Source organism: Aquila chrysaetos, chromosome 5, assembly GCF_900496995.4.
Source record: "Aquila chrysaetos chrysaetos chromosome 5, bAquChr1.4, whole genome shotgun sequence".
Taxonomy (NCBI): Eukaryota; Metazoa; Chordata; class Aves; order Accipitriformes; family Accipitridae; genus Aquila; species Aquila chrysaetos.
The window spans coordinates 42,549,444-42,576,660 of record NC_044008.1 but is presented as its reverse complement, the minus strand read 5'-3'; the positions used below and the strand labels follow the sequence as shown (position 1 = coordinate 42,576,660).

The window sequence follows — 27,217 nt, the reverse complement described above, 5'->3', positions numbered from 1 at the left end:
AAAACTGTTTCAACCATTTCTTGAACAATTGTTGGATGAAAAAAGATATTGAAAAGTAAAGAAGGGCCACTTCAGAAAAAATCCTCTACTACAGTACTCTTCATTTGACCATGCAAATATCACACCAAAACAAAATCAAAAAAGAAATATGTTTAACATACCACAGAACATTTACATTGTGCATTTTAAATATCAAATTAGCTAGCTGAGTAAAACACAAGTCTGTGATTTGTCTTCGTTCAGTGGAAAATGCCTGCACAGGAAGATTCAGAGCAGCCTTCCTTTTGTTTATAAAGGGAGTCCACACTCTTGATTTACATTAAATTCCCCTCCCTGAGAAAACAGTTTTCTGGTAGGGCAACCACTGAATTTTCAGGACCTAACCACTCTATACCATCAGCCAGCTTCTGTCCGGGATGAAAGTTAGCCAATGGGATGCAGTGCAAGACCTGGAAAAAGTTGCAATAGACTTTTTGTCTACCTGCCTTCCCTTCTACTTAGTCCAAAAAGTATAATTAACAAAAAGAAAGCAGCAGCCTATAGATTTAAATGCTATTAAAAAATTTCTTAGACAAAATGTGTGTGTGCTCCCCCCGCTCCAGAACAGGATTTTAAAACACCACCACAACCACTGCCTAAAATAAGCATACCTTATTTTTACTAAAAATAGTTTTCTTCTTAAAGGAGAACAAAACAATATCTCTGTAGTCTGCTGGATGCTTCACATGAGTGTCTTCAGCTCGATACTGGAGAATACGGGAAGTCTTGTTGATTATCCAGTAAGGACTGAACACAGACAAGATCATACGGCTTCCAATTCGCCTGGTATGTATGTAAATATCCACTGTCATCACTGTCGCAGAATGGGATGTGAAACACACAGAAAAAAATTCAGGCATCCCATCACTAATTTTAAGATGCCCATTCCAGTCTTTGCCTTGATATTTTATCAACACAAGCTCCATTATTTCACCATTGATTCTTGAATGAAAAACATCTGCAGCACTCCCTTCGATCAACTCACGGGCTTCTGCTGTTCCCTGTAGCAAAATTAAAAGAGGCAAATTACGTTTTTAATACATAAAATTTAGGTATTCAAAAAACAGGATTTTATTCTTCTCTTGCAGGATGCACATTTCAGATATTTCAGTACCACATGTCCCAGTGTCCAATCACTTTCATTGGAACCTGATCCTATGAATAGTTTGACATCAATTGCACTTTTCTTACAGGACAGTAAAGACTGCTTAATTCTGGATTTCAGGAAGGCAAACTAGTTCCAGTGTATCCCCTGACTCTGTTCCCTCCCTCCCTCCTCCATGATTTCCAATGGATTTTGGCAATGAATTCTTATTCATATACTTACAATACTGAGTGCAACACTGAATTGGACTGTGCTGCAAACATACAGCCAGGACATTTCACATTAAAGAACACCAAAGGCAGAAAGCCAGCAGCTGTGCCATATTGTTTGGTAGCACAGCTTTCTTCAGGCAGTAACACCCCACAACAGCTTTCCTACTTTTTACTGAGAAACAGTGTATTTTATTGTATTGAACAGTGAGTGGCCAAGCTTGATTATTCAAGCGATGTGAAAACAATAAGCACATAACCATCTACAGGTACAGTGACTTCAGAAATAGATTTGAATTACTAGTTTCTGGCTCCTCAAATCAAGGTAATAGTACTCTGTTCTACATTCTGTCACTCTGAGTACTGAAGTACAGTGAAGGTAAGGAAAACTGGAAATAGTGCCATTAGGATGTTGGTCAGAAGTGAAAGAAAGTTCTAAATGAATGCCACAGCCAGTTATGTGAGTAGGACAAAACAGAACAAACTAGGATGATAGTTCTAAATCCTTACACCTTTTCTATTTACTAAAATCACTCAGCTTTCATGAAAACACTGAAAGAAGAGGAAAAAAGTCAGCACAGCATCCCACAAAGAAATCTTCCAATTTGTGCAAGGGAGACTTCACAATAGCCCTCAGTAAAGAATCAGTGTCAGAATGGAGAGAAGTTGTTTTCTACATAGAAGAAAAGCTCCAGAAATTTCGGATGCTTCTTCTTACGCCTCTCCCTGTGAAATAAAAGATACCTTGCAAAACACACGCAGGATCTCAGAAGAATGCAAAAGAGAAAGACCAATCCAGTACAGGATTCATATGTAAGGAGCAAGGCAGAACTGGCCACGTACACCCAAACTGAAAACAATTAATCCCCAAAACTCCCAGAATCAATGCATCAGCTGACTCATTTACAATAGAAAAATATAAAAAACAACATTCATTATCTTCCACACTACATTCACCTCCATGTCTAAGTAAATATAGTCTTACTTGAAATCAAGCAAAGGATTTACAAAAAAAACCCATAAAATAACTTACCTCAAGTAAATATCTTAAGGAGTATGGTAAAAGATTCCTCACAGTCAGTGTAGGGTAAAGGTGGATAATGTAGGCAGGATCCCACTCCCCTCCACAAGTTGAAATAAAATTTAGTTCATCAGGTACAGCTGTTGAGCTGACTATTAGAGGCAAGAAATTTGTCTCGGTGGCTGGGCACTGTAACAAGCACTTTACTTCATTGCTCCTATGTAGTTCTTCCCTCCAGGCAATGTAAGTCGTGGACTCTTTAAACTGACCTTCTAACATTCCTGTTGGTCGAACATATAGATGACACCTATGGGAAGACGACAGGTAATGGCACACAATAGCTTCGCATTGACAGCTAACTTCACACATTTTAAAGTAAATGCTAACACTCTGAAGGGCTTTTGCAGCACACTAATTACCTAATAAAGGTAGCATTTGGGGTTTTTAGCCCAGGCACGAAGAGTTCCAAGTGCAAATTTAAGCTTCCACACTAACGCTGTATTTGTGCATCAGTCTCACAAAGATTAGCCCTACAGAACAGAAAAACTGTTACCTGTATGAATGTAAAGGAACATGAAATTCCTCTTCTGGCTTGGATATGCCAATTGGCTCTAGCGACTTGGAGTCTCTAGCCAGTTTATAGATCACAAATGGGATTGAGAAATGGTTCTTGATCTAGGATGAAAATGCATAATTTTCATTACATTTCTACGGTACAAATTTCTAAAGGAAGAAGTATGAATAGCAACAAGGAAAAACAACATTAGTAGATTTAATTAAAACTCCTCTGGAGAACAGACTTCTATGCATCTTAGTAAGAAATATAATTCTGAAGGAGAACAATGTGCAAGCATATGAGAAAACTACGTTACTTTTAAGTTCCATGAATTGAAAAACATACTTAAAATGCTAAGTCACATAAAAAGTACATATTCCGACCTCAATGTTGAAGATATTAGAAATCCAAAGTTGAAAGTAAAACCCAAATCTTTCATTTATCAGGAAGGCACATACTTACAGAATACAGATAAAAACTCGTGTAACAAATAGAGTAAAATACTTCATAATTTGCCTTTAAGTAACTTTTTGGAAGACCATGATCTCAAAAAAATGCATTAAGGAAGAAAAGCAAAGTCACTCAGAGAAGAGCACTGCTTTCAGGCTTTTGGTTTCTTTGTTTTTTGGGTTTTTTTTACCTGCAGAGGAGATCGTACAGTAATAACTTTATTTCCTTCTGTAGCATCTATCTGTACAATGATCGAGTCTGAACAATCAACAAGAAGGTTTGTAATGTTGTACAGTCGTCGGCCTGGTTTGGCTATGGGAACGTTAACCACTTCTTTATATCCTTGAAGTTCTAATCCATAAAAACATACAAAAGTCTTAATTAGGCAAAACAAATCACATTATCATTTTCTATTTGAACAATACTTTAGCTTCTTCCCTAAACTCCACAACAACCAAGATCAAAGCACTCTCTGGCAAAACCACCTTGAAATGGTATTTGAGCACCACTGAAGGAAAGCTTTAAGGTCGGAATACTCTTGAAGACCATAACTTTAGGTTATGATTTATCCATAGCACAATAAATACACCAAACAGTAAACAAAGGTATTTATTGGGTGAGTTAAAAAAATGCAACACGGAACATGATCTTTGTATCGTGGTCAAGTACTTCATATGGGATGGGATGGAAAGGAAAAAAACCAAGAAGATAATGTATTAGTAGTTATTATATCTTATTTTCCTAGGAGTATTTTCTGGCAAAGCTAAAAACACAGAAAAATCATAACTGCTCTCAAGTAACTGGGTAACTACAGAAAGCTGAATGGTATGAGAAATGAAGATCCTGTTTAACAGGAGTTGGAACCCACAGGCCTATGTTCCAGAGGTCTGTAAGACTGTCTATCAATGACTCTACTAGAATGTCTTCCATTTCTTCCAAAGGGGGAGAAAAGATATTGTACTTTTCACTCTCTGAAAAACTGGAGAGAGGGAATTTTACATCTCTTTAAGAAGTCCAGTAGCTGGTTTAATTGTTTTTTTTAATTGCCATCAGTATTCAAAATTAGTTTCAACACAATGCACTTCACCTGAATTTTGACCACACTGAATTTAACCATGTTGACTCCCTCATGTTCCCATTTTCAACATGTCATAACACACAGTGTTCCCTAGCATAATACCTAAATTTAAAGAGAAGACGGAGCTTTCTTGTCGATGCAATGCAGACAATTTTCCTCGTTGGGGCGCTTCAAAAACAGAGTATTCCAGTTCCATGTTCTGACCAATTTCTACATTGTTCATGTTTTCTTTTTCAACTGAACCAACTATCCGAAAACTGGAGCTAGGAAACACTTTGAAAGGAACACCTAGGGCATTTTTCACTATGAAAGGTGCTGTCTCTTTAAAGGAATAGTCAAACGTGGATGCAGTCCCTTCTGAAAATGCCTGTAATTAACAAGATATATAATACGTCACACATAAATAGCCACAATAAGATATATACAAAGGCTTTAAAAGACAGTTCCCAGCAACTAGCATTTTACAGAAAGAAGAAAAAAAAAAAATATATATATAGCAATACCTATGCTTTGTATAGTAGTACTTCAGGGAACTCAAGGTTACTTCCAGAAAATTTCATTATTATTCTGTGATTTGCAGCAAATGTTGATGCTATGATAAGCATTCATGCTCCTCATAGGAAATTTTTTACAGTTGTTGGGTTGTAAGAGAAAAATAAGTTCTGGGACACAGAAGTCCCAAGCACATTCACCATGTACATACTTCATATTCAACCACAAGTTATGCTTACAAATATTTGTTTGATTACACAAAAGCCATGGTAACTGACTGCCAATATAGACTTAGAGTATAAGCAAATACTAACTTAGAGAACTGTTGCTCATTTACAATTAAAAAAATAAATAAGCATAACTCATGTTCTGTAAAAATAGCTTGATTCAGTAACCAAAATTTCTTCCCCCCGTAAAAGAGGGGGGAATAAAAGCCTAGAACATTCATAAGTACACTTACTATCACAAGAAAACCAGGGAAAAAATTATTTTTAATGTACTGGACACTCCACTTCTACAGTTTGAAGGCCAATCATAAAATGCACACTTTTCTTAGTATTCTGTTAAGCAGATTAAATAGAAGGAAAGTAAATTTCTCCTTTAATATTTCAGAAGTAGTATTGTAGGAAATAGTTGTGTTTATTGGAGGGTTTTATTTTCATTCAGCCTGCTTGTAGGCTTAAGCCCTGCATAAGCACATTTGTTCTTTTAACACAGAAATAGCTTCTTTCAAAAGCTAGCACCACCTTTTTGCTAACTCTAAAGGACTAATCAGAGTAAAACTCCTCAGCCCTGCTAGATAACATTTGTCGGGGCTGCAGAACAGTCATTGGCTTGTGACTGGCAGCACAGAAAGTTCTTTAAAATAAAATCAGAACTTCCTACAGAACCACATAATTTGGCACCGTTTGCCTGTTAGGACTACCTTGGCTAAATTACTGAAAACAGCAAGACAACATTTGGATATTGTTATATTCATTGTATCCTTCGAAGAGATGTTAACTGCAGTTTGTGGCTCAGGAAGAACAATGAAATCATCCCCAGGCATCAAACTTCTCTCTTGGACTGGGTTAGTCTTCATCTAGAACAAAAATTTCATTAGGCCATTATGAACATGTAGATTACTTTCTCCTATGTTAAAACAGGAAAAAACTTGACCTACATCTGACACTTCCATCAAGCAAAGGAAAGCCTGCTTTACCTTGTAAATCTCAGACACTTTACACAAACACGGACATTTTATACCAACATTGAAGGCAAGCAAGTTATTTTCTTTCCTCCCTGTATGTGTGGTTACATGCTACATTTTCCCATGCACTCGACAATTAACATCATTCAGAAAAGCCTTGACATGTCTAAAGATTGATTTTTTTTTCATGTGAAATTGCATAGCTCCCTCAAAGCAACAACATTCAAAAGGTCAATGTTCTGTCACATAAAACTTTTAAGAAATAGCTGTCTATTTAAACTATTTCACATAGTTTCAAGTATGTTCACATACTTCCAGCTTTAAACTCCATTGCTTCTTTCCTCCTTCAATTCGTTCAATAAGCGGCTCCCACACTGCATAGGTTTCATTGTAATAATGAATCTAAAGACAGAATCAAAATTAAATAAGGCATCTAAAAACAATGGACTGACTTCCTTCCAATAAGCATTTAGTATAAAAAACATTAGTAAGAAAACAATCAATCTTCATTTCACATTTTGGAGGTCTAGCATTGCCTTCTAATGGTTTCAAAATTAATACACAGAAGTGTAATATATCATACCTTTTCCCTAAGTGACATCGTTTTTGAAGAACTGACTACCTGGCTTGCTTTTAGAGCAACCAGACGGCCTGGTAGTTCCGTATCTTTTTTACATCTTCACTTAATATAATGCAGTCTCTAACCTCTCCTACACTGTTTGAGAGAATGCCTTTGAGATCAGAACTGCCACAGAAAATGCCACAAGTACCTCATTGTACTATGAAATAACAATTAGTATGAGCAAACTTTAGTCTGAATCTGGTCCACTGGAACAATTCATCTAACTCATAGCCTACACCAAGTTTTCACCTCCCTTCAGCCACTGCAAATCTGAATAGAAGTTGTGAACCAAGTACTTCTGAATGCTCCCTTTCAGCTGCCTTCCTCATCCCTCCCTACTTCTGGAACCGCAGTGCCTTCCCCCAGTTATATATGATCTTCTGTACTCCATTACGATATGCACATCTAGCAATGAAAGAAGGCTACTTGTATATTCAGTACAGAACAGACTATGAGGCACATCTGGTAAACTGACAAAATATAACTAAGATGTAGTTAACCTACTGCACAGAGCATCTGGTTGTATGAAATTTTAACATGCTGCCTCCATAGGAGACTTACACTACCTGGGAATTTACTGTATCTTAGGGAAAAAGGTTGCAATAGGGGGCAAAACAAATATGGTGTGATTACAATCCAAGATGCAGAGAAGATTTTGAGAAAAGAGTATAACTTCAATCTTACCAATAAACAGAATGCTAGAGAAACACAAAAAGGTGGGCAATAAGAGTTAAATATGAATATTCAACTAAGCCAAGCTCATTGTTCATACAGCAAGAAGTGAATATGCAAAAATAGAGAAATAGAGAGGACTAGATTATTCCACACTAGCAATTGCCATTAAAATCTACTATTGATTGCAAAGTTTCTGTAAAAACCACACTATGCTTAGTCATACTTGGCTGACTACCAAAAAAATCGTAAGAGCATTACTGTTTAAACCTAATAATTTAGCACATAGAAAGTGTACTGAAAAGTTACTTGAACAATATGAAGTGTGCAGAAGTGTTTTAAACTGCTAACAATTTGATTCTACATACCTCCAGTGACATATCAGCCGTGACCTCCATCAGCGAGGACCAGTTTTTAAGGACACCTGAAAACACAGATTCTACTAACAATAAAGGGACCGTACGATGTCCCAGACCACATTCCAAAGTGATCTGAACTGATTTCACTACAATGTCAAATTTCTCTTGTTTCAGAATATGTTCATGGTCCTTAAAAGTTTCTGTTGCTTCTGTGGCTACATCAACACCAAGAAACCAAGCACTGCACTGATCTATAGGCTTCACTTCCCACAAATTCTCAGAAACTTCAGTTGCTGCTCCAGAATCCTCCTCTGCTGTTTTGGGTTTTATGGCAGCCATAATGGTCATCACAGTATTCAGAATTATTGGTGAGATCTTGAACAAAGAAAAAAAAAAATCCTTTATAGCTCAAAACATTTTAAAACTGATTAACATAAAAAATACATGATAAATGAAAGTGGCAAATAACTCTTGGGTTCTTCATACAGGTACACAGCATTAAAGACCCTTGTAAGAGATGTAACTTAAATCCCAAGATAAAGAAACATAATCTATTCATGGACCTCCTCTTATTTTCCTTTCCTACAAAATTTCCCAATTCCTCCCTCACAATCCCACAGGCTCAAGAACAAAATTCTCACACTGGAATTTCACTTTTACAGATATGCGGTACTCCCATAACAGCAGTCAGTATCAACCTTTTCCCTACTACATTATAAAATATGAATTTATTTTTAAGATCTCTGAGGTGTTCAGAAAAGCATGTTTGCAGAGTTATGTACACCACCACTTCAATTAACAGTACAGTACATTTGTCAAAAGCTTTATGCTTTCGAAACAATGTACTACTATTGCTTACACTCTAACACTTCACCACTGACCACCTTTTCAGATCACAAATGCAAATTTGTGAACATTTTATAGGAGAATCAGCAAATTACATTCAGAAAGACCTTTAATACAAACACAATTATTAATTTACCTATTAAGAACAAGGTATTTCACATTGTATATCATTCTGGAAATCAAGTTTTAACAGCCTTAAATTTACATGCACTTGTGTGCGTGCTCCTGCTTATAAGTCTCTCTGAAGAGAAAAATAGTGATGGTGGTGGCAGGAGGAAGGGTTGTTTCATAAATTTGGAATAAACTTATAGGAGAAATCCTAGTATCTGAAGTATTTAAATTAGTCCTTTTTTGCCAAGAGATTGCCAAAACAAGAAACATGCAATGTTTTTTCCAACACAGCTCTAGAAAGGATAAATGCCTATTTCTGGAATTAAACTAATGGGGAAAATGGAAATTTTAAATAGCAATAAGTAAATTAAAAAAAACCTAAGCTACAGCTTGAGAAACACACCTGTTCTTCCAAAGACAGTTTTAATAATCTTACCTTTATAGTAAGTTCTTCTATTGTTACTACCACAGTTTGTAACCCTGAGACATGCATCATATTTTCCATGACCAAAGAACATGGCCGTAACACCTGAATGAAAAATATAATTTGATTATTAAGGTAACTCCTGGAATCTAAACTTTTCAAATGGTCTTGTATTTTTTAATCCCGTAGGCCAAAGGGATACTGATCCCATAAAATAACAACACATTTCAGAGTAACAGCATTCTTTCCATAGCATTATTGTGCTTCATTCCAGCATCCAAATTTGCACAAGAGCAATTTTGTACTGGAAGATTAAAAGTTAGTGAAACAAAAGCTTGTGACATAAAGCTTAAAAAACAGACAAAACAAAAACCCAACACACACACAGGCTGATGATATAGTTAAAAAAGCCCTGAATCCTTAAGAAAACTAAATGCATAAGGAAAGATACCATGTGCGAGATGAACCACACAGGCCACCTTTGTGGTTCAATGCTCCCTGCCAGGAGTATGTAGATGAAGTTCCAGACAACATGCTAATCAGCATACTCTACTGCAACAAGTAAACTGACAGGCAGTAAACAAAGTTGCAGAGAGGTATTCTTAGTCTTCAAAACCCCTCATACAATTTCTTCACTAAGAAACTTTTAATTTAATTTACAAATGCACTATACAGGTTTTAGACAGAGCTCTATGTGATCAAGTCTTGCACCTACTGATAAAAGATTATCCTTTAAATGGCATACCACAGATGCCCAGTCCCCTCCTATCTTCATAATAATCAATGATATGAAAACTGGATTTTGAGTGCTATGGATATGCCAACTAAAGGACACGCCTCCCAACAGTTCTCATTATTTTTTTCATTACGAAAAACAAGTTTTCTTACCGTAGTAACACTCTTGTCTTGTTTTTCTTTGAGAAAGGCACAGGCCAACACTTTGAAGCCCTTCACTTGAGCAGTCATCCTTTGTGCAATCTTTCCAGATGTCAGAGAAAAGTCACATTGGAAGGAAACTTTTAAGGCAGGGGCATCAGCATTGGTCAAATTAGCAACAAATACTATTTCTGGATCCATGATCACAGCTTTTACTGTCATATTTGGCCGTACAGATATTTCTGTGAAAATAGGTAAAAAAACCCCTTGAATATAAAAGGTTTGAAAGCATTATTATGTACATAATATCTAAACAAAGCATAAAAATTGCTACATAATTTTAGAGGTACAAATTCAACAAATAATGTCTCAATTTTTACAGGAATACTTTGCTGAAACTGAATATCACATAGTGTCCAGAAATCAGCAGCAAACTGGTCAGAAGTTTCATTTTGAAGAAATTGTTTGTTTCAATATGGTAAAAAGACAGTATTAGCTCTACAAACTGTAGTCAGCCTAAGCACTGGCTCTACAAAGCTGGGTGGTGCATTTCTTCCCCCCCTCTCTGGGATGATCTACGAACTCGGGAAGTCTCACTAGGCCTTAGCGTAAGTGTAATGAGTTGGGAGGTTAAGCATCCCTTGACTGTACCAGGAACTCTTGCATGGCTAAGACAGGGAGCTGCATTTACTGTACCAATGACTCCTGTTGCCTGGCAGGGGCTGGGTATGGGAGTAGGGAAAATTAGTCATTTCCTGACAACTTTGGGATATATCTCAGTCCTCTCCTGACAGCCTTGGAACATCCCGTATCTCAATCTTAAGTCATTCTCAGCCTTGGAGCCTTCCTTATCTGAATCGTAACTCACGTGAAACAGTACTAGTGCTACTGGAATCCAAATTTGCTGATGACTAAAGCCAATCATCTTGCGAACCTATAAACAGCGGTACTAAGTGAGACCCTTTGAGCTCTACTGGACAGCAGCAGGCTGCAAACAGCATCTCCCTCCGAGTAGGATGCCTCTCAGAGCTCTCAAACTCTTCAGCTGCAAAGATCAGAGGTCTGACGCTGAAAGCCGACAAGACTCAGGCTGATACTCTTCGCTCCTTGAGGCTCAACCCTTCACTGGTTAAGAAAGATGTTGAAGCATTTGACATGAATATTTTCACTGATACCTCTTTTACTTGCTTATGTATATCTCAATGTCTTTCTGCATGTGTGTGTGTACTAACACGAATATTCTCTAGCAAGTATATTACAAATATTGCTTTTCAAATCTATACTTAAATCACTGTCGTGAACATCATTCAACCATGAAAGAATCTCAGCCGCTATTATACTCATAATCCCTTTAGATATGGTTTAGATATAAACCTATATATGGTTTAGATATAAACCATTGGCCAAGTCTGGGACTAGGAGTTGATCCAGCTGCACCTAAACTCCAACAGGAGTTTAGAAAGCAAGGGGGTCTTCTCTAAACCTTGTGACTCAACAGGAGGGTCTCCCCTACCTTTTTACATTCCCGGTATCTGTACAGATCACGAGAAATCAATTCCAACTCAATTTTCCCTTGTATGTTTCTTTTTTACCCCATTGCATCTTCAGTCTCTGTATACAGAATTTTAGTTTGATTCTGACTTAATTTTTCTGTGTACATTTTATCCAGGTATTAAGCAACAAAGTGAACTTTGCCATTGAATTCTGTGAAGTCACACTTTTATAAATTCCTATTAGATCATGTTTGCTAATACCCTTGAAAGTGATTTTTTAAGCAGTCCAAAACACTCCATTTCACAACAAAAGCCAAGTTGGAAATAGTTATCTTCTGTCTCAATACACAAGGTAACTTACTTCTTTAGACTGAAGATTTACTAATTGAAACCAAATTAGCAATATACAATTTCTTGTCTGAATATCCACTCAGCCTCCAAACAGAAGGAGAGAATTGTATTATATTTATCTCGGTTAAAAGCAAGACTCTCTAACCTAGTGATGGATCAAGTCACTTTGGTTCTCAACGATAGGCAGTATAGTGGCGTGTGACCCTCCTGCACACTAGGACTTATTACATGGGTTACTTGCACCCAACGCTTGCTAGAGATTATCGGAATATCACACCTATGCAATGGAACAGGTGCCAAGTTGAGGCTTGGTGCACTACAGGAAAAGCAAAGAAAGCTAGATATCATGGGTTGCAGCCAGCAACACATTTGGGTAGTCCTGAGCAGCCCTTTCAAGGGCCATTTTTCTGGAGTGTGTACCGTCCCTCCCTCATCACAGGACTTGTGCATATATCCAACAAGGGAAGAGGAGACGAAGTGAACTGCTGACATCACTAGGGCAATTCACAAAACCTAAGGCTCACTCCTAACACTCTGCCAAATTCCACAAAAGAAAGGGAAGGCTGTTGGGAACTAGCTAGACAACACAACCCACAGATTAGTTCTGACCACAACTCGGGCAAGCCTAGCAATCACTTAAGACCAAACAAAAAAAAAAAACAACCAAAACCTCAGAACTGGTCTTTCTCGCCCTTGTTTCATCATGCTTTACCTTCAGTCTTCAACCAAAGAGGAAAGCTGTTCACCAAAAATTTAGTTTTCCATAACTGAACTGAAATAATAACCTACAGTTTCAAAATACACAACTTGCAAAAGTAAGGGTAAGACATTGTTCGCCACTCACCTTTAAAGAGTAAGTTGGTTTTTTTTACTTCCTTAACTACTATCTACGTGGTGCTTTTTACCCTAAGGATGCTTCCTTTGCGATATTACATGGCTAAAAATCCTGTTTAGCATGATGATTTTCAATATTTAGCTCTGCTGGAGAGCACAACTCCACTACTCAACACAGCAGTTCTAGAACTACTACTGCTTACAACAATTTATGGTATCAGTGGCCAATTTACACACTGTGAAGAATAAACTCATTTCTTAAGTCTGATAGCAAGATAGCATCTTGAAAACTTTCAGATGATTTATTTTCAGTTTGAAGTCTGTAAAGGAGGGGAGTGGGGGTGAGGGTTGGAAATCAGTTTTACAGACCTGTTTCTGGCTTCAATTTCCCAGAAGCAACATGCTTTAATTGGAACTGTGCAGATCTTTCCGTTGAGGATGTTGGCATTGAGTTAATGAAAAAATCTGCTACTATCAACAAAAACTCCACACTGGCACATATGTACAGCTTGTCCAGGACAGCAACGACTTCAGTTCCATTTTTATCCTGCTTATAGCTTATATCTATCATAGAACTGCCATTTGTGTCATCTTTCTTGTCTATCATTCTGGAAAAAAGTTTAATAAGAAATATTTCAAACATCATAACACATAGATCTAGAAAAACAAGGATGCGTAAGTAGTGCCTTTTTTTCTCCCCATGCCACTGATTTATAAGAATTACAACTTAAGCAATCAGTGTTTCCTCCTGAAATGAGAGGGTATAGACTTCTCTAACAGAAGAGTAATTTCAATTTAAAGTTGGTGTGCTACAGTTTTGGAACCACGTATGTGGCGTGTAACAATCAGACTAAAGTTTCAGTGGATAGAACTCTGGCTGAGGCTGGTTGCTCTCTGCTCAGCTGTTCTACACAGTTTACTGTAATACTCAAGCCTCCCAGATATTTTTTTGTTTTGGATAACCTGGGAAATCAACATATAAAAGAAGAAACTTGCTTAACATTATTAAAATTAAATCATTCATTGGTTTAGTGCGCAGCCTGACAGGCAACAACTGACAGCCCTACTAAGTTTTATCAATCCCATGTGAAGTAAAGCATAGAACAAGGGAACAGTCTTCCTCACAAGTTGCATGGAGGTTTTTCATTTCTGATGCACTCAAATTTACCTTGCAGTCACATTCTGAATTCCTTCTCTGAGATCATCCAGGGTACATGCCTTGAGTTTAACATTAATATCCACTGAGCCATCTGAAAACATCTTCCCCGAAGATGCCATTAAATGCAGTCGGAGTTCACCAAGGCATAATTTGTCACTATGCAGCGAAATCAGCGACTTCTACATAAGAAGAAACAGTAGGAGTAGTTATCACAGAACAAAGTAATAAGCATGTTTCCCTTGCTGCTAGCCATGTGCATTTTGATTCATTCATGAAGGATCTGATTAGCCTGTTGCTGTCATCAGTCCTCCAATCATACAAATTGGTCCAAGAAACTCACTGAGAAAACAGAAAAAAAACAGTTGGGTTGTAGTGAAGTTGTTTATTCACCACATTTCTAGCAGTTGTTCAGAATGCATGACCAAAGGATAATCCATCTGAACTCTGAAGCTCCCACCAGAGGACCCCTCTGCTCCCATCACACTAACTCATTTACAACCAGAACCTTAGCAGTAAGCAGAAAGGATATGAAGAAATTAAAATAAAATCCCATTACAGTGTGTTTCTTCCTCGTGATGCTCATTTCACAAGAACTTCTTTAAATTATACACCCCTCATACAAAAAGCACCATAAATTCCTGCTTTGTAGTTATTATAAATGCAAAGCTACCACATATTCATTACATACTAAGACTTAAAAAGCAAGCGCCCTCACATCTGGACAAAGCATATCAAGTCACAAAAACAAGGCAACATTGCACATCTTTCTCTTCCGTTTTCAGCATAGGAAGGATGTTCATTATTGCTCACAGTCAGGGATACGTAGGAGGGAAGTATGGGCCATGTACATCTTGGATCTGCTTACTAACTACATAGGCACCATGCATAGAACTAGCATCATCTAGCCTAGCAATTCCTGCCTTTCAAATCTGCATTTTTATTTTGGATAACTGGAATCAAGGCTTGAATAACCAAATCAAATGGTGGGTGGTTTTGGTTGGTTGGTTTATTATGGTTTTTTAGTGTGATTTTTAGAAATGCACTTACATCCTTCAAATTAAGGATGTTCTCTGCCCATAACCTCAAGTTTCTGGGATAAATTGCATAAGCTCCATAAGGCAAGCATTACAAAACGAACACAACCGATGAAACTCTTTTACTATCCTGAGTTCTGTCCATGTGAGAATCCTAAGTTCCCCGCTCCATCTGTATGGTAAAAGCTTTGTCACAAACCTGATTCATATCGCTGTTGTAGAGAGTTACTGAAAGTGACTCAAAATTAAAGTCAAATTTAAGCGTTGTATAACATTCCGCAGAAGACTGAACAGTAGAAACATTTTTTGGTCCAAAAGCAAGAAGAGGACCTGTCAGTGAAAAGAAAATATTTTTACATTTCTTTAGAACATTGGGCTTGGGGGTGGTTTTCTGGGTTTGGGGTTGGTTTTTTGTTGTTTGGGTTTTTTTTTAAATTAAGATCAGAAAGTCACAAAACGAGGAAAAGCTCTAAACCCGGAAGACTACTCAGAACAATTTGCACTTTTATTTACTCAGCATCACTTTGTTCTACTCAATGCTTGCTAAATTTACCTAGCACAGAGTGGTTTAAGAACCTTAAAAAAAGCTGTCATTAATTTACTGCAGTCTTTCGTTCATTCTAATCAAGAACTACAGAAAGTACCAAGACTGCTCAAAGAGTTTGTACTACTCTTCCTTCCAGTTTCTTCTCATAGTGTAACAATTCAGCTATTGGTTGAACAGTAATTTTTTTGACATTGAGAACGTTAGGTTTTGGAGAAAAAAAGATTTTGACAAAGTGTTAACAATATTTCAACCTCAGACATACGCTGTTTACATTAACACACTATTTGAATATTAGTAATATCCTCAATTGTTATAATTGTGCATTAACATTCTGGGGTAATTGGTTTGGCTTTTTTTTTTTAAACCACGTGCAACTCTTACGAGTCCTTGGTGTGGACTGAAGAATACCATCCTATAAAAGAATGGCAAAAAACACACTACAAAAACTTTTAACCATCAACAGCTCACACTCCATGTATGTGCATACTTTCTTATTTATAGCTTTTCATGTACACAATACATATGTAACAAATTAAGAAAAAGATTTTATTTACACACATTTAAGTGCATCAGATAAATATAATGTTTGACTTTGCAAATAGCTCTATGCCTAAACATACTCAGCTTTTGAATTGAACATACCCTCACAGAAATCAGGTTCATTTGGAACTTTCCCTTTTTTAAGCATCTGTGTATCTTCAATGTTCTCTTGCACAGTATTTGGCTGCGAAGAAGCCCCTCCAAGGTTTTCAAGTAAAATTTTCATGACAACAGTTAGATCATCTTCACTGAGTGCTATCTGTAAAGTGATAAACCCACAACTTCATTTTTTGTGACACTATTTCTTTCCAACACAGTATGCAAAAGGTGAGAAGAAAAAACACGCTGCTTCCACCATAAACAAGCTGTCTAGTCAAAATGATCCTGGTCAAAACGCCCTAAGTAATTTGCCCATTTTTCCTAAAATATCTTTTGTTACTTGTTATGAACAGGAGTTACAACAACAACTAACATTCCACATGATACACGCTTTCTAGTCTTGTAAGGCTCTTCACCTGCTAGAAATATGAGTAATTGATGATCATAAGCACTTCTTAACAATTCGGTAATCCAGAAACATAACCAGATAACATTAAAGCCAAGATTTACGTTGTATACGCTAAAGCAACCATCATTCAGTAGGCCTTTAAAGAGTTAATGAATCTGAATCCAATTATATATAATATGATTGTGAAAAAAATAAGCAGTAATAAGTGACAAAATACAGTCACTTAGCCCATAATATGTAGTCTTAGAACATTTTTTTCTACATTTATTTTTTTTTTACTGGTACTCCTTCAATATCTTATTCCTCTCTGCTTCACCAGTGTTACATTTGGCCACAGCACTGATACAGGAATGAAACAGGGCTTATGAACAACTAAAAGGCCCCCCAGTCTGTTTTTAGCCACTTAAATCCATATGGTTAATGTAGGAAAAGAGAAAGTAAAGCCCTCCCTCTGCAAAGATATCAACCTTAATTTTGAACTCTTGCATATTAGAGATCCACATCTATCCTTTTAATTTCTAATAAATCTACTTAACACTCAAACAACCTGAATATTACAGATTAAACAATTTAAAAATCTTAAATCTAGATTTTACATGCTAACTCAACAGATAACCTCAATGACTTTACTGACTGTTGAGTCAAAGGATAGCTCCAACAGACCCCCAGGAAAATAAAAATCGTTTTTTTCCATTTGTACCCAGCTACACCAAAATTATTCATTATACAATATCAAAACTCTAACAGATCTATACACGGGACAGTCATGCTGGAAGTCTTCTAACGTTCTGTAAAAAATACAAATTGCAACAAGTTTGCAAGCTCCTTAATGAGGCTAAGTACTATTCTGAGAATATACGTAACTTTAGATGCAGCTCTGATTTGCCATGACGTTACCTGCATTGGTTTTAGGTCTCCTTTGATACCAATTGTTGGGGTTTTATGATACCAAGTTGCTGCTAAATTTCTCTGAACCAGCAAAGTCAAACTCACAGGATGCAGAATTTCAGAATCTGGTTGAGAATCTGTGGATATAATGCACCTACAAAAGACAGTGGAAGCAGCAGACGAAATATAGTCAGTAGTTGCATAATCACAATTAATATGATACTAATCTAGATAATTACAGGTATAATTATTTTTAAATTAATAATAATGTGTGCTTACATGCACTTATGCCCAGGTATGCAGTTAAAATGAACTCAGTTGCTACCCTATCATTCTTTTCCTTCCAAGAAGTTTTAGATATTGTGGACATGTGCCCCTACATAAAAGCACTCTTAAACCCTTATTTAGTTGGGGGGGTGTTGGGGGGGTGTGTGTGTTTGGTTTTAGTATGTTTTTATCACCTATCATCTTTAAATGATAGAACAACGCTGCATGCGGAACATAGACCCATTTTCTTTAAGAACACTTTACAACTCAGAAGAAAACTCCATGTATACCTCGATAATTTCAAATGAGTTAGCTGTACATCCATGTTGTCAATGACTGGAGGAAGAGAAGATTCATCTGAAGACACTAGCTTGAATTCATTCTGAACTCTGATTAAGCCAAGATCAGCTACCAAAGCATTATATGAAGTTGAAGATTCAGGAACAACTATAACAGGAGCTTTCAGGTTGACATCCATTAAGAGGCGGAAGCTCTTCTTAGCAAAGTCTTTCACACTGGAAGCAGCCATTTCTGCTGCCTGGACGGTGACTGCAGTCAGGGCTTCTTGTGCCGTCTGGAAATTGTTTAGGAAGTTCTATTGATAGGTAGTGAAAAAAGTAAGAGTTCTATGAGAGCAAATAAGCCTTATAAAAAAGGCAAGCCCCAGGCAAAACGTAAATTTAAAAAAAATAGTACAGCTGTGGCAGAAATATGAAACTTCTAATTCAACCATGGAAGTTTCAAAAGAGAAAAAGCTTAAAATCATGCACAAGCTAAGACATTGCTTACCTATTTAATTTTTAAGATATTAAAGTTATCAACTCAATTCATTACTTGTTTTGTTATCCTTCTCCTTATTTGTCATTCCTCCATAAAGCAGTGCAACTTAAGTGACATGTCTTCAGCAAAACACTTCTATATGCTTGTAGATCAGCTCACCACAAGGTACAGGTCACAAAGAGCTGATTACATTTTATTTTATTAAAAAATTTTTGATGTCAAGAAAAGAACTAAAACTAGTGTCTTACCAAGAGAGACATAAAGAATTTGTGCAGGTAAATTATTTGGATGCAGCCCACTTTCAGAGACATTTTACCATCCACCCTTGACATATCAATGTAGGCTTCCCCTGCAGTAGCATCTGGATAAAGTGACATGTGAAATCTAAACACTTCATCTCCCATTATGGAGACAGCCTAGAAGATTAAGTCCGTATAGTTAATACTCCCAGGCAGTAATCTGTGATAGAATTATTGCTTAAGTTATCAAAAAAGAAATATTTCCACAAAAAGATCAACTGGAACTTATCAGCAATATTTGACACATATGGTAGGCACAAAAGGAAATTGAATCAGCTATTTTATGGTATGTCTCTTCTCAGTTACCTATAGTACATTTTATATTTAACCCATGCTACTCAGAATTAAACACATCAATGGAAACATGATTAAAGAGAATAAATATTGAATGGAAGCATGTTTTGCTTCCCTGAGATAAAGGAAATTAACCAATGAAATTTTGCTTAATATTTGGTACATTACGTTGTACTTAGTATTATACAACACAGCAAATCAACTACAGTGCTGCCATTAAATAACTTAAAGGACTAGGTCTTTTTCTTTGTTTACAATCTGCACAACACATCACCTTTTTATGGATTGTTTTTGGATCAACATTTGTAATTACAATGTCCTCAAGTCTGGAGAACACTTTAATCTTTTTAGGTTTCATAGCTACAGATGCATCCATTCCTGATTTGAGACAAAATGAAGAAGATAGCAAATTATTGAAGTGCATTTGTTAAGTAAACACTTTTAAAAAAAGAAGCATTATTTATTACTGAATATAAAGAATAGCTTAAAATCCAGCATTGTACTATGCAAGAACCAATGCTAAGCCCAAGACACATGACCTTACTACACATGACAAATTTGCCAACATAAATTGACTCTAAGACTAGAGTAAAAATTCCCAACACTATCTAGGATCTAGCTATTAAAAAATGGAAGCTTGTGTTATTTATAACATAGTGCCTTCATTTCTTTTCATTTTACTCCACTTAGAAATTAATTACCTTCTTTTTCCGAGTCAAACATTTTCTTCCCTTGCAGGCATTTTCGCTATTAAAATTCTTTACTGCAATCATATCATACAATCAAAATGTATTCAAACATATGTTACAGAGACATCTACAGTGCACACACTAGCCTTTCAGAAGTGAATGAATGGAGGGGAATAATGTATTTCTTGCTACAATCAACTAATCTAATATTTAAATAAAAACCCTTTACCTTGTATTCTAATGTCTGCAATTCTACAGGTCTGATCACACACTGTAATTCTGAATGCATTTAGCTTTGCAGTGAGTTTTAATTCACAGGTATCATCATGGGCTGCATTACTAGACACTGGATAGGAAACACAAGAGACATACAAGAAATTCATTATAAGTCAATTTTTTAAAACAAATATTAGATTATTCATTTTATACATATATGAACTATTCCAAAAGCAACCTGCGGTTATTCCCTAAAAGATACTGCTAATTTTCAGTCAAGACGTGAAATAAGTCTTTAATTAACACAGTCTTCTGGCACAAGAACAGTCACCAACACAGGAAAACAACAATCAAGATTATGGTTTTTTCCTCCTCATTAATATCTAGTTTTCACGCAATGGTATGCTGAATACAGTGTACATGTCATTATTTGAAACACCGTCTCACATGAGAAATGTTCCTTTTTGTATAGAATAGCAAGGCCAATTTAGGTATATTAGGTGAAAAATGTTTCTGCAGCAAAACTGAAGGTGCTTGCAGAACACAAAAACGTAACAGCCAGTCACTGTAAACTCAATCCCAATAGATTTAGGTTTAGAAAACCTTGAATTTCCCAAACAACACTACAAACACATGCATCAGCCACACAGGACCTGACTAAACATTCTTAAGGAGCTTCCATACAAAAACCTCCTACTATTTCAAGGTTACAGATACCTTTTTTAAAAATAAGCACAACACCCTCAATTCAGAACTTCTCTTTGTTTCCCCAGGGCTCAAGAATGTCTATTTTCAGCTATGTAAGCACTCTTTAGAGCCTTCAGATTGGAAAGAAACAAAGTTGTGACACTGATGCTTTGGAAAGGCTTTGGTACTGTTCACTGCAGCATCATTTATTCGACTTTGATTATAAAAGTCAGACCATTACCTAGGAAAAAGTTACATTGAGTAAGGAGAACTTGTAAAATTAAGCAAAAATATCTGGCTTTTTTTTAAATGAGATTATTTTCTCCCCATGTAGAGTTGTGCATGCCTTGTTTTTCCACCAAATAGACTGCAATGCTGCCACCTGAAATGGCATCCTTTGAAACCAAAGGCTAGATGCTGTTAAGCAAAAAAAGCATGGCCTTTCTAATACCGCCTTACCTGGTCTAAGAGTACTTCCTTTTTCTTGTTCTTTCATTTGAGGCTTGTGGTCTGATGCTTTACCAGTACTGGGAAGACCACCTGATGGAACACTGAATGTGAGAAAACTCATGATGGAAAGCAAAGCCTCTGTGTGAAGTACTATATCCAAACATGAAAAGATGACCTAAAATGAGGGCAAGGAGACAAAGTAACATTGTTATTTAGTAGCAGTCTACTGCATAACAACTCAAAGTTACTGTCATAGCATTGAGAAAAAAGTGTCTTGCTCAGTTTCACAAGTATCTCACCCTTCTATCTCCTTCAACTTAACACCACACAAGCTCCAGAACAGATGAGGGAGCTATGGATGGGAAGCTTAACACAGCTGCAGAGGAACTATGCCAATCTAAAAATTGATGCTTCACGTGGTTATGCTTTTTCAGTAAGCTCTGTTAAGACTCCTGCATTTCATTGGGGACCAATAAGCACTTTGGCTGACATCTTCATAACCATGTATAGTGAGTGGTATTCTAGTAGGTATGATACAGCAAAACAAGAAGATTCAAAATTTGCCATCAGAACAGAAAGTACATGATACTACTCAAACCAATATTACTTAGTAAAACCTAGCATCAGCTAGCTGACTTTTCCTAGCCCAAAGCAACTCTTGGTAAATGCTGGTTTTACTGATACATTAAGGGATGTCAGATTTCTTGACTCTAAAGTAGTCCAGCCACTTCAAATTCCACATATGGCTGTCAAGAAGCAAGCTCCACCCACCACTACTACTTCAAGGGAAACATTTTAAAAGCAAAATGACCTGCTTACTGCTGAAGTCACTAAAGCCATAGGAAGCTACACATGAATAGTTGCTTTCAGGAAAAGTAAAAAAAGGATTGATTGAACACAAGACCTCTGAGAATGCTTGTTTGACGTTTCACCTCACATCTCAACTCCACAGTTATGAACTTTCAAGCTCTGAAACACAAGGCCTTCATTTCACATGCTGCTAAGTGTATCACTCCAGAAATAAAACACATCCTACAGGCCTCAGTTAGAAATATGTCCTTCTAAATTTTAACTAGCTCAAATGTACAGCTCTTAAGTAAAAAAATTCATACACTAAATACTTCTGTAAAAAAAAAAAATTATCTTTTGTCCTCCTGGATTTCTCTTTGAAATAGTTAAATATAAAGCAGTAAGCTATAATGATGAGAGAGTCAGGGGTTTGGGTTGGTCTTGGGTTTTTTTTTTTTCCTCTTCAGTGAGAGGAGAAAAAATGGGCAACCAACAAGTTTACACAGCTGTTATTATTTGAGAAGCTTAAAAAAAAAAATTAAATACATCCAGTACTTACATTAATGTTTTGCTTGGTGCTTCTATAAGTAGTAACAAAATCTGGTCCATCAGCATCAGCCTAAAGGAAGAAAAAAATGCCCAAGCACACAGTCAGTCTCTATTGAGTTAACTGAATTAAGTGAATTTATCACACACACAAGGATTATTCCCATTGCAAAATAAAACAAAGGAAAGCGATGAAGCCTGAAGAAACAAGTTCTCTAAATGAAGCACATGATCAAGGCAACCAGCAACAACCAAGGCAACAAAGATCAAGGGGTACTCGCAATGCTCTGCTCAGTGACATATTATAGCACGTATTTTGTTAAAGTTCAACTGGCTGGTTACAAAATTTTCTCCTAGCTAGGATCTATTTAAACTGGATCAATTTATGCCTAGTACTATGTCAGAACAAATTAACTTGTTTTTCTCTATAAAAATTACATCATTATAGATAAGAGTATGAGTAGCCCACTGGTTCTACAACCTATCAGATACCCAAGTATTCTTGCAGTTTTTGAATGACACTTTTTTTTTTTAAATAAAAGCTCAATAACTAGCTATCAACATATCACCCCAATGCTAGTTTTACCACCTGTAGAGAGCCACCTATCACTTATGTAGGCAAAGACTATCTCACCTATCAAGTTTCACAAAGGTACTAATCTGTATTGTTCACAGAGAAGAAACATTTGGCTTCACCAGTGATTTCAGTAATTGTGTTGACTTATGAAGTAAGCACTATATGGAAGCAGTGGAGAGTGAAACGAAATGGTAAGTTGAAAAATCAGTATTTGGGAAAAGACCTAGATAAGTTTTAGATACAAATCCTACAGGTTTTAAAAACAAGCAAAAAAAAAATCTAACACAGGCTAAGTATGGAAGCCTTATTGTACTCTCCATAAAATCTTAGTTAAAAGGTATTGAAACCTTAACGTATTCCATTTTCAGAAGATGTTCATCTGTCTCACTCGAAGAATTAATAATGCAAAGAGGATCTCCTTTTGAGTCTGCAAATAAAGAAATAAAACTGTAAAGTATTTCCACTCACAAGCTTTACTCCACCTATGAAATGCCTCCATGCTAATTCTCAATTATATACTAATTATATACTATTCTTGCTGAAATAGCAAAGGTAAACATCTTTTCACTGAGAAGCTGCAGATTAAGCATTAACTTGTAAAATGCTGTATTTGCTTTTTTTTTTTTAATTAAACTAATCAAAATTTACTTATCTTGGTCCTAAAAGCAGATTCAAAATTGGAAAGTTATTTTCCTTCCTATCTTTGTGGGTTTATATTCAAAACCATACTTTTCTACTTTGAATACATGGCTATTTCAGTTATTACTTCAGTATCACTTTGAAATGTTACCTGACCAATCAAGGAAGCATGCTGTATCTCCATTGCTGCCAGGACTGGTCATAAAGCACAGATTCAGAAGCTCATCAAAACACTCTGAATAGATAAAATACTTCTTGGAAATGACCATTCCCACTCAAAGCAGTCAACTAACTCAAATTAACTCAAGCTAACCCTAGCAACAGGAGTAGAACTTGGTATCAGGTAAAACAGATCATTTGAATCTAAATTACACAGGACAGCATCATTAATTGAATTTGGCATGTAACCTCCTGCCCTTGTTTTCCCCCCCCCAGTAATTATTGTTATTTTTGACCATGCTATCTTCTGTCTACAAAAGCTGATTGCACACACTGTAATGACTGCATACTAGTTTTCTAGAAGACTTACCATTTATTTCAATGCATGTCATAATAATTTTTTTCAGATATGCTGCTGCAGTTAATTCATGATTTCTAATTTTGGTTTCAGTTCCAAGCTGTAGCACAGTTAGAATATGTAATGGATATCTCTCCTTCTGAACCTGCTTCATCAAGGTTATTACAACCTTGAATATGGAAAGGGAAATAAGTTCACTATTTCAGTAAAGCTGTCCAGACATTATAGCATGCAGTTATAACTGGGCATTATCTCCTCAGCCAAGCTTCAAAAGCAGTATTAATCTAGACATTTTGCCTTCTCACAAAGAAAACCTACAACACTAGTTTGTTAAAGATTCCCCCCCACACCCTGTTCCTCTTGGCCAAGCAACCAATCACTTCCTAACTCCATCAACAACAAAACAAAAATACCAAGTCTATTAATTTGACTAGAATTCAATTTTGTTGACCTAGCAATATATCTTTACCTTGTCAAGCTATACTTCAGTTTTATAATCAGACACTACACAGTGCTACAGAGTTTGAATATGGAAAAAACAGTTACTACAGATCATACTGGTTTGGAAAGAAGGGCAGTAGATAACAGTAACATGTATTGATCTTTGAATATCTGATGCTATGCAAATAATAATTAAGGACACAAATACTTCAACATTACAATTCTTCATTTACAGAAGATTTTAAGCATTACACTAATTAGAATGTTGAAAATGAGAAAAGACTTGTGTTTCTAAATGCAGCTGAAAATTAAAGTAGAACTAGATATAGTTATTAATGAACAATGTTAATTTCAATGTAATTATTTCATGAGGCAATTATCTTCCATTCTTGTGAACTAAAAATAGTGCCTCAACCTAACAATTTACCACACAAGGAATTTAAAGAATTCAAGTTTGTCAATACTTTGTCTGCATCATTATGTAGCATAGTCTTTGTGCACTAACAAATTAGCATTTTATCATTAACCACCCAACATATACAGTCCACGGACAATGTGGACACTACCTTAGTAAAAATTTTCATGTGAAGCTTGTGTAAAACTGTATTAAACAAGACAGAACTGTTCATCAGATATATTAAATAAGACAACACAGAGCACTACAGGCTCAGTCCTACCATAAAAAAAAAATTCTTCATAGCCAAGACAGCAAATCTGAAAGTTAGAAGCTGTCAAAGGTACTAGGGATATGCGTTGGATAACTATGTGCTGTTTGTTAACAAGTACCTCATCAGCCAATTGCAACTGTAATTCTGCAAAAAGTGAGAAAACCCCAAACCTGGGATGGTAGCAACTTGCTACCTGTCTACGCTTCAGCTGTGGGACAAATATTTCTAATGCCCTTAAAACTAAGTTTTCTTATATGATTTCATATCACTCACACAGAATATGTTTCCCTGGTGGCTGGAAATAGGAGGAATTCTCTAGTCTTTGAACGCTACTCTCACTTGGCAATAGAACAGTTTTGGGTTTGAAGGCATTTTTTTCCTGTCTAAAAAGTAGGAACCCAGATTTTGCATTGGACAAAAACATTCACAGAGATTTAGCGAAACAAAAATTACACATGCAGAAAAAACAAAACCCAAAAATCCAACAACAAACAAACAACAAACCGCATAGTTACTTAAAATAACCTGCATACCCAAGCCATTTGGTCTGACTCTTGAAAAAATGAAAGGCCATGCTGAGATCGTCACACTTAAGTATCACAGACATCTTCAGAGAAAAAACAGGCTTGGAAAATTTCTTATGCATAGTTATCTTCGTTAACTGATTGCTTGTGCGTCTTCCCAGTACTTCACCTACAACCTAACCTTCAGCTGTAGTATCTAAGGCAAAAATACCAGTTCTAGCTTAACTATTTCAGCTGGTTTGTTATTAGGAGAATCATATGCAGCATTATGAAGGATTAAGGCTAGGTGAGTGCAGAATATCTAAAAGAAGTCTTGTTTTCCCTGTTAGATATATTGTGTATGTTAAATATTCTATAAACACATTCTCACATAATATAGACAAAAGAAAACAGCTAAAGAAACAGCTGAAGAATGAGTTCTGCAGGGGTTTTTTGTTTGTTTTCTTTCTGTTGATATGTACCATCTTCTTTAAACAGTTAAAATGGCCTACTACTTCTAAGAAACAGACTTCAGTACTGGATTCAGTAACAATAAATGTTACAGATGAATACATACCTCTTTGATTTCAAAATTAAGTAGCATATTGATGACATCTTCATTTAATGTTCTTTTTCTCTTTTCAGACAACATTCCTTCTGGAACACTCTTATCCTGCGTCAAAACCAATTTCTCCATTTCTTTGGTTTTACCTGAAGCATTCAATGAATTGGTTAACTTCTGAAGTTGCCACTATTTGTTTAGCTCAAGAAACATATCCAATTCTTTTATTCGTTTAGATGGCTTACGTTCACCTAAGATAAGCTAGCAACAGTTCCACAAGCAGAGCCTTTGACTTCACAGCAGGCAAAGGAAATAGAAACATGTTCTGGCAACAAGATGACTCTGACTTCTCAATATCTTGCTAGTTCCATGACAATTTAGCTAACACAATTACCAAATTTTGTCTTGTAATGTTTCCACATTTTTGAAGTATTAAAGTATGAACACTGTCCTTGCGAAATTAAAAAGAGAAGAGTTTATCACTTACACATCATACTCTCAGATCTAAGCTTGCTTTCCAGATAATAAATGCTTTTCATTTTTCCTAAAAGCTAACACACTTAATATTCATGACAAATAAATTCCGCCTCTGACCTTCCTTTTGCAGTACTGATTTTGCATGAGTGAGTTTGTCTTCTGCTTCACCAAGGTTTTCCGTCAACACTTTGAGGAAGACATTCAAATCCTCTTGACTTAACACAACCTACAAAATTTCAGATCACAGTTCTCAGGAAAAACACACTGTTCTTTAAACTTACCACTAGCTAGTAAAGCAGAACAATGTTTCCTGGCAAAAAGAGTGCTTATTTACAGGTATTTTGTCAGCAGCATCATCCCTTGAATAATAAAATGAAATTCTTTTAACTGCTTATTGTTAAAGGATTATGAGA

General features: G+C 36.2%; 1 protein-coding gene across 9 annotated transcripts in view; it reads right to left on the bottom strand.

The window, feature by feature from the left end:
* VPS13C (vacuolar protein sorting 13 homolog C) overlaps positions 1–27,217 on the bottom strand; it is a 103,737-nt gene that overhangs the window by 31,468 nt on the left and 45,052 nt on the right. For all 9 annotated transcript variants that reach the window (XM_041123270.1, XM_041123272.1, XM_041123268.1 and 6 more), the window contains 25 exons: positions 26,922–27,030; positions 26,343–26,476; positions 24,166–24,322; positions 23,345–23,424; positions 22,434–22,493; positions 21,095–21,260; positions 19,962–20,078; positions 19,318–19,421; positions 18,699–18,866; positions 17,961–18,265; positions 17,413–17,557; positions 16,110–16,266; positions 15,120–15,250; positions 13,896–14,065; positions 13,097–13,335; positions 10,062–10,291; positions 9,186–9,278; positions 7,802–8,167; positions 6,452–6,541; positions 5,876–6,031; positions 4,561–4,825; positions 3,571–3,731; positions 2,928–3,049; positions 2,387–2,681; positions 651–1,040 (listed from right to left, as the gene is read on the bottom strand). In XM_041123270.1, coding sequence (XP_040979204.1) covers positions 651–1,040; positions 2,387–2,681; positions 2,928–3,049; positions 3,571–3,731; positions 4,561–4,825; positions 5,876–6,031; positions 6,452–6,541; positions 7,802–8,167; positions 9,186–9,278; positions 10,062–10,291; positions 13,097–13,335; positions 13,896–14,065; positions 15,120–15,250; positions 16,110–16,266; positions 17,413–17,557; positions 17,961–18,265; positions 18,699–18,866; positions 19,318–19,421; positions 19,962–20,078; positions 21,095–21,260; positions 22,434–22,493; positions 23,345–23,424; positions 24,166–24,322; positions 26,343–26,476; positions 26,922–27,030 — 4,410 coding nt within the window. The remainder of the gene's footprint in view (positions 1–650; positions 1,041–2,386; positions 2,682–2,927; positions 3,050–3,570; positions 3,732–4,560; positions 4,826–5,875; positions 6,032–6,451; positions 6,542–7,801; positions 8,168–9,185; positions 9,279–10,061; positions 10,292–13,096; positions 13,336–13,895; positions 14,066–15,119; positions 15,251–16,109; positions 16,267–17,412; positions 17,558–17,960; positions 18,266–18,698; positions 18,867–19,317; positions 19,422–19,961; positions 20,079–21,094; positions 21,261–22,433; positions 22,494–23,344; positions 23,425–24,165; positions 24,323–26,342; positions 26,477–26,921; positions 27,031–27,217) is intronic.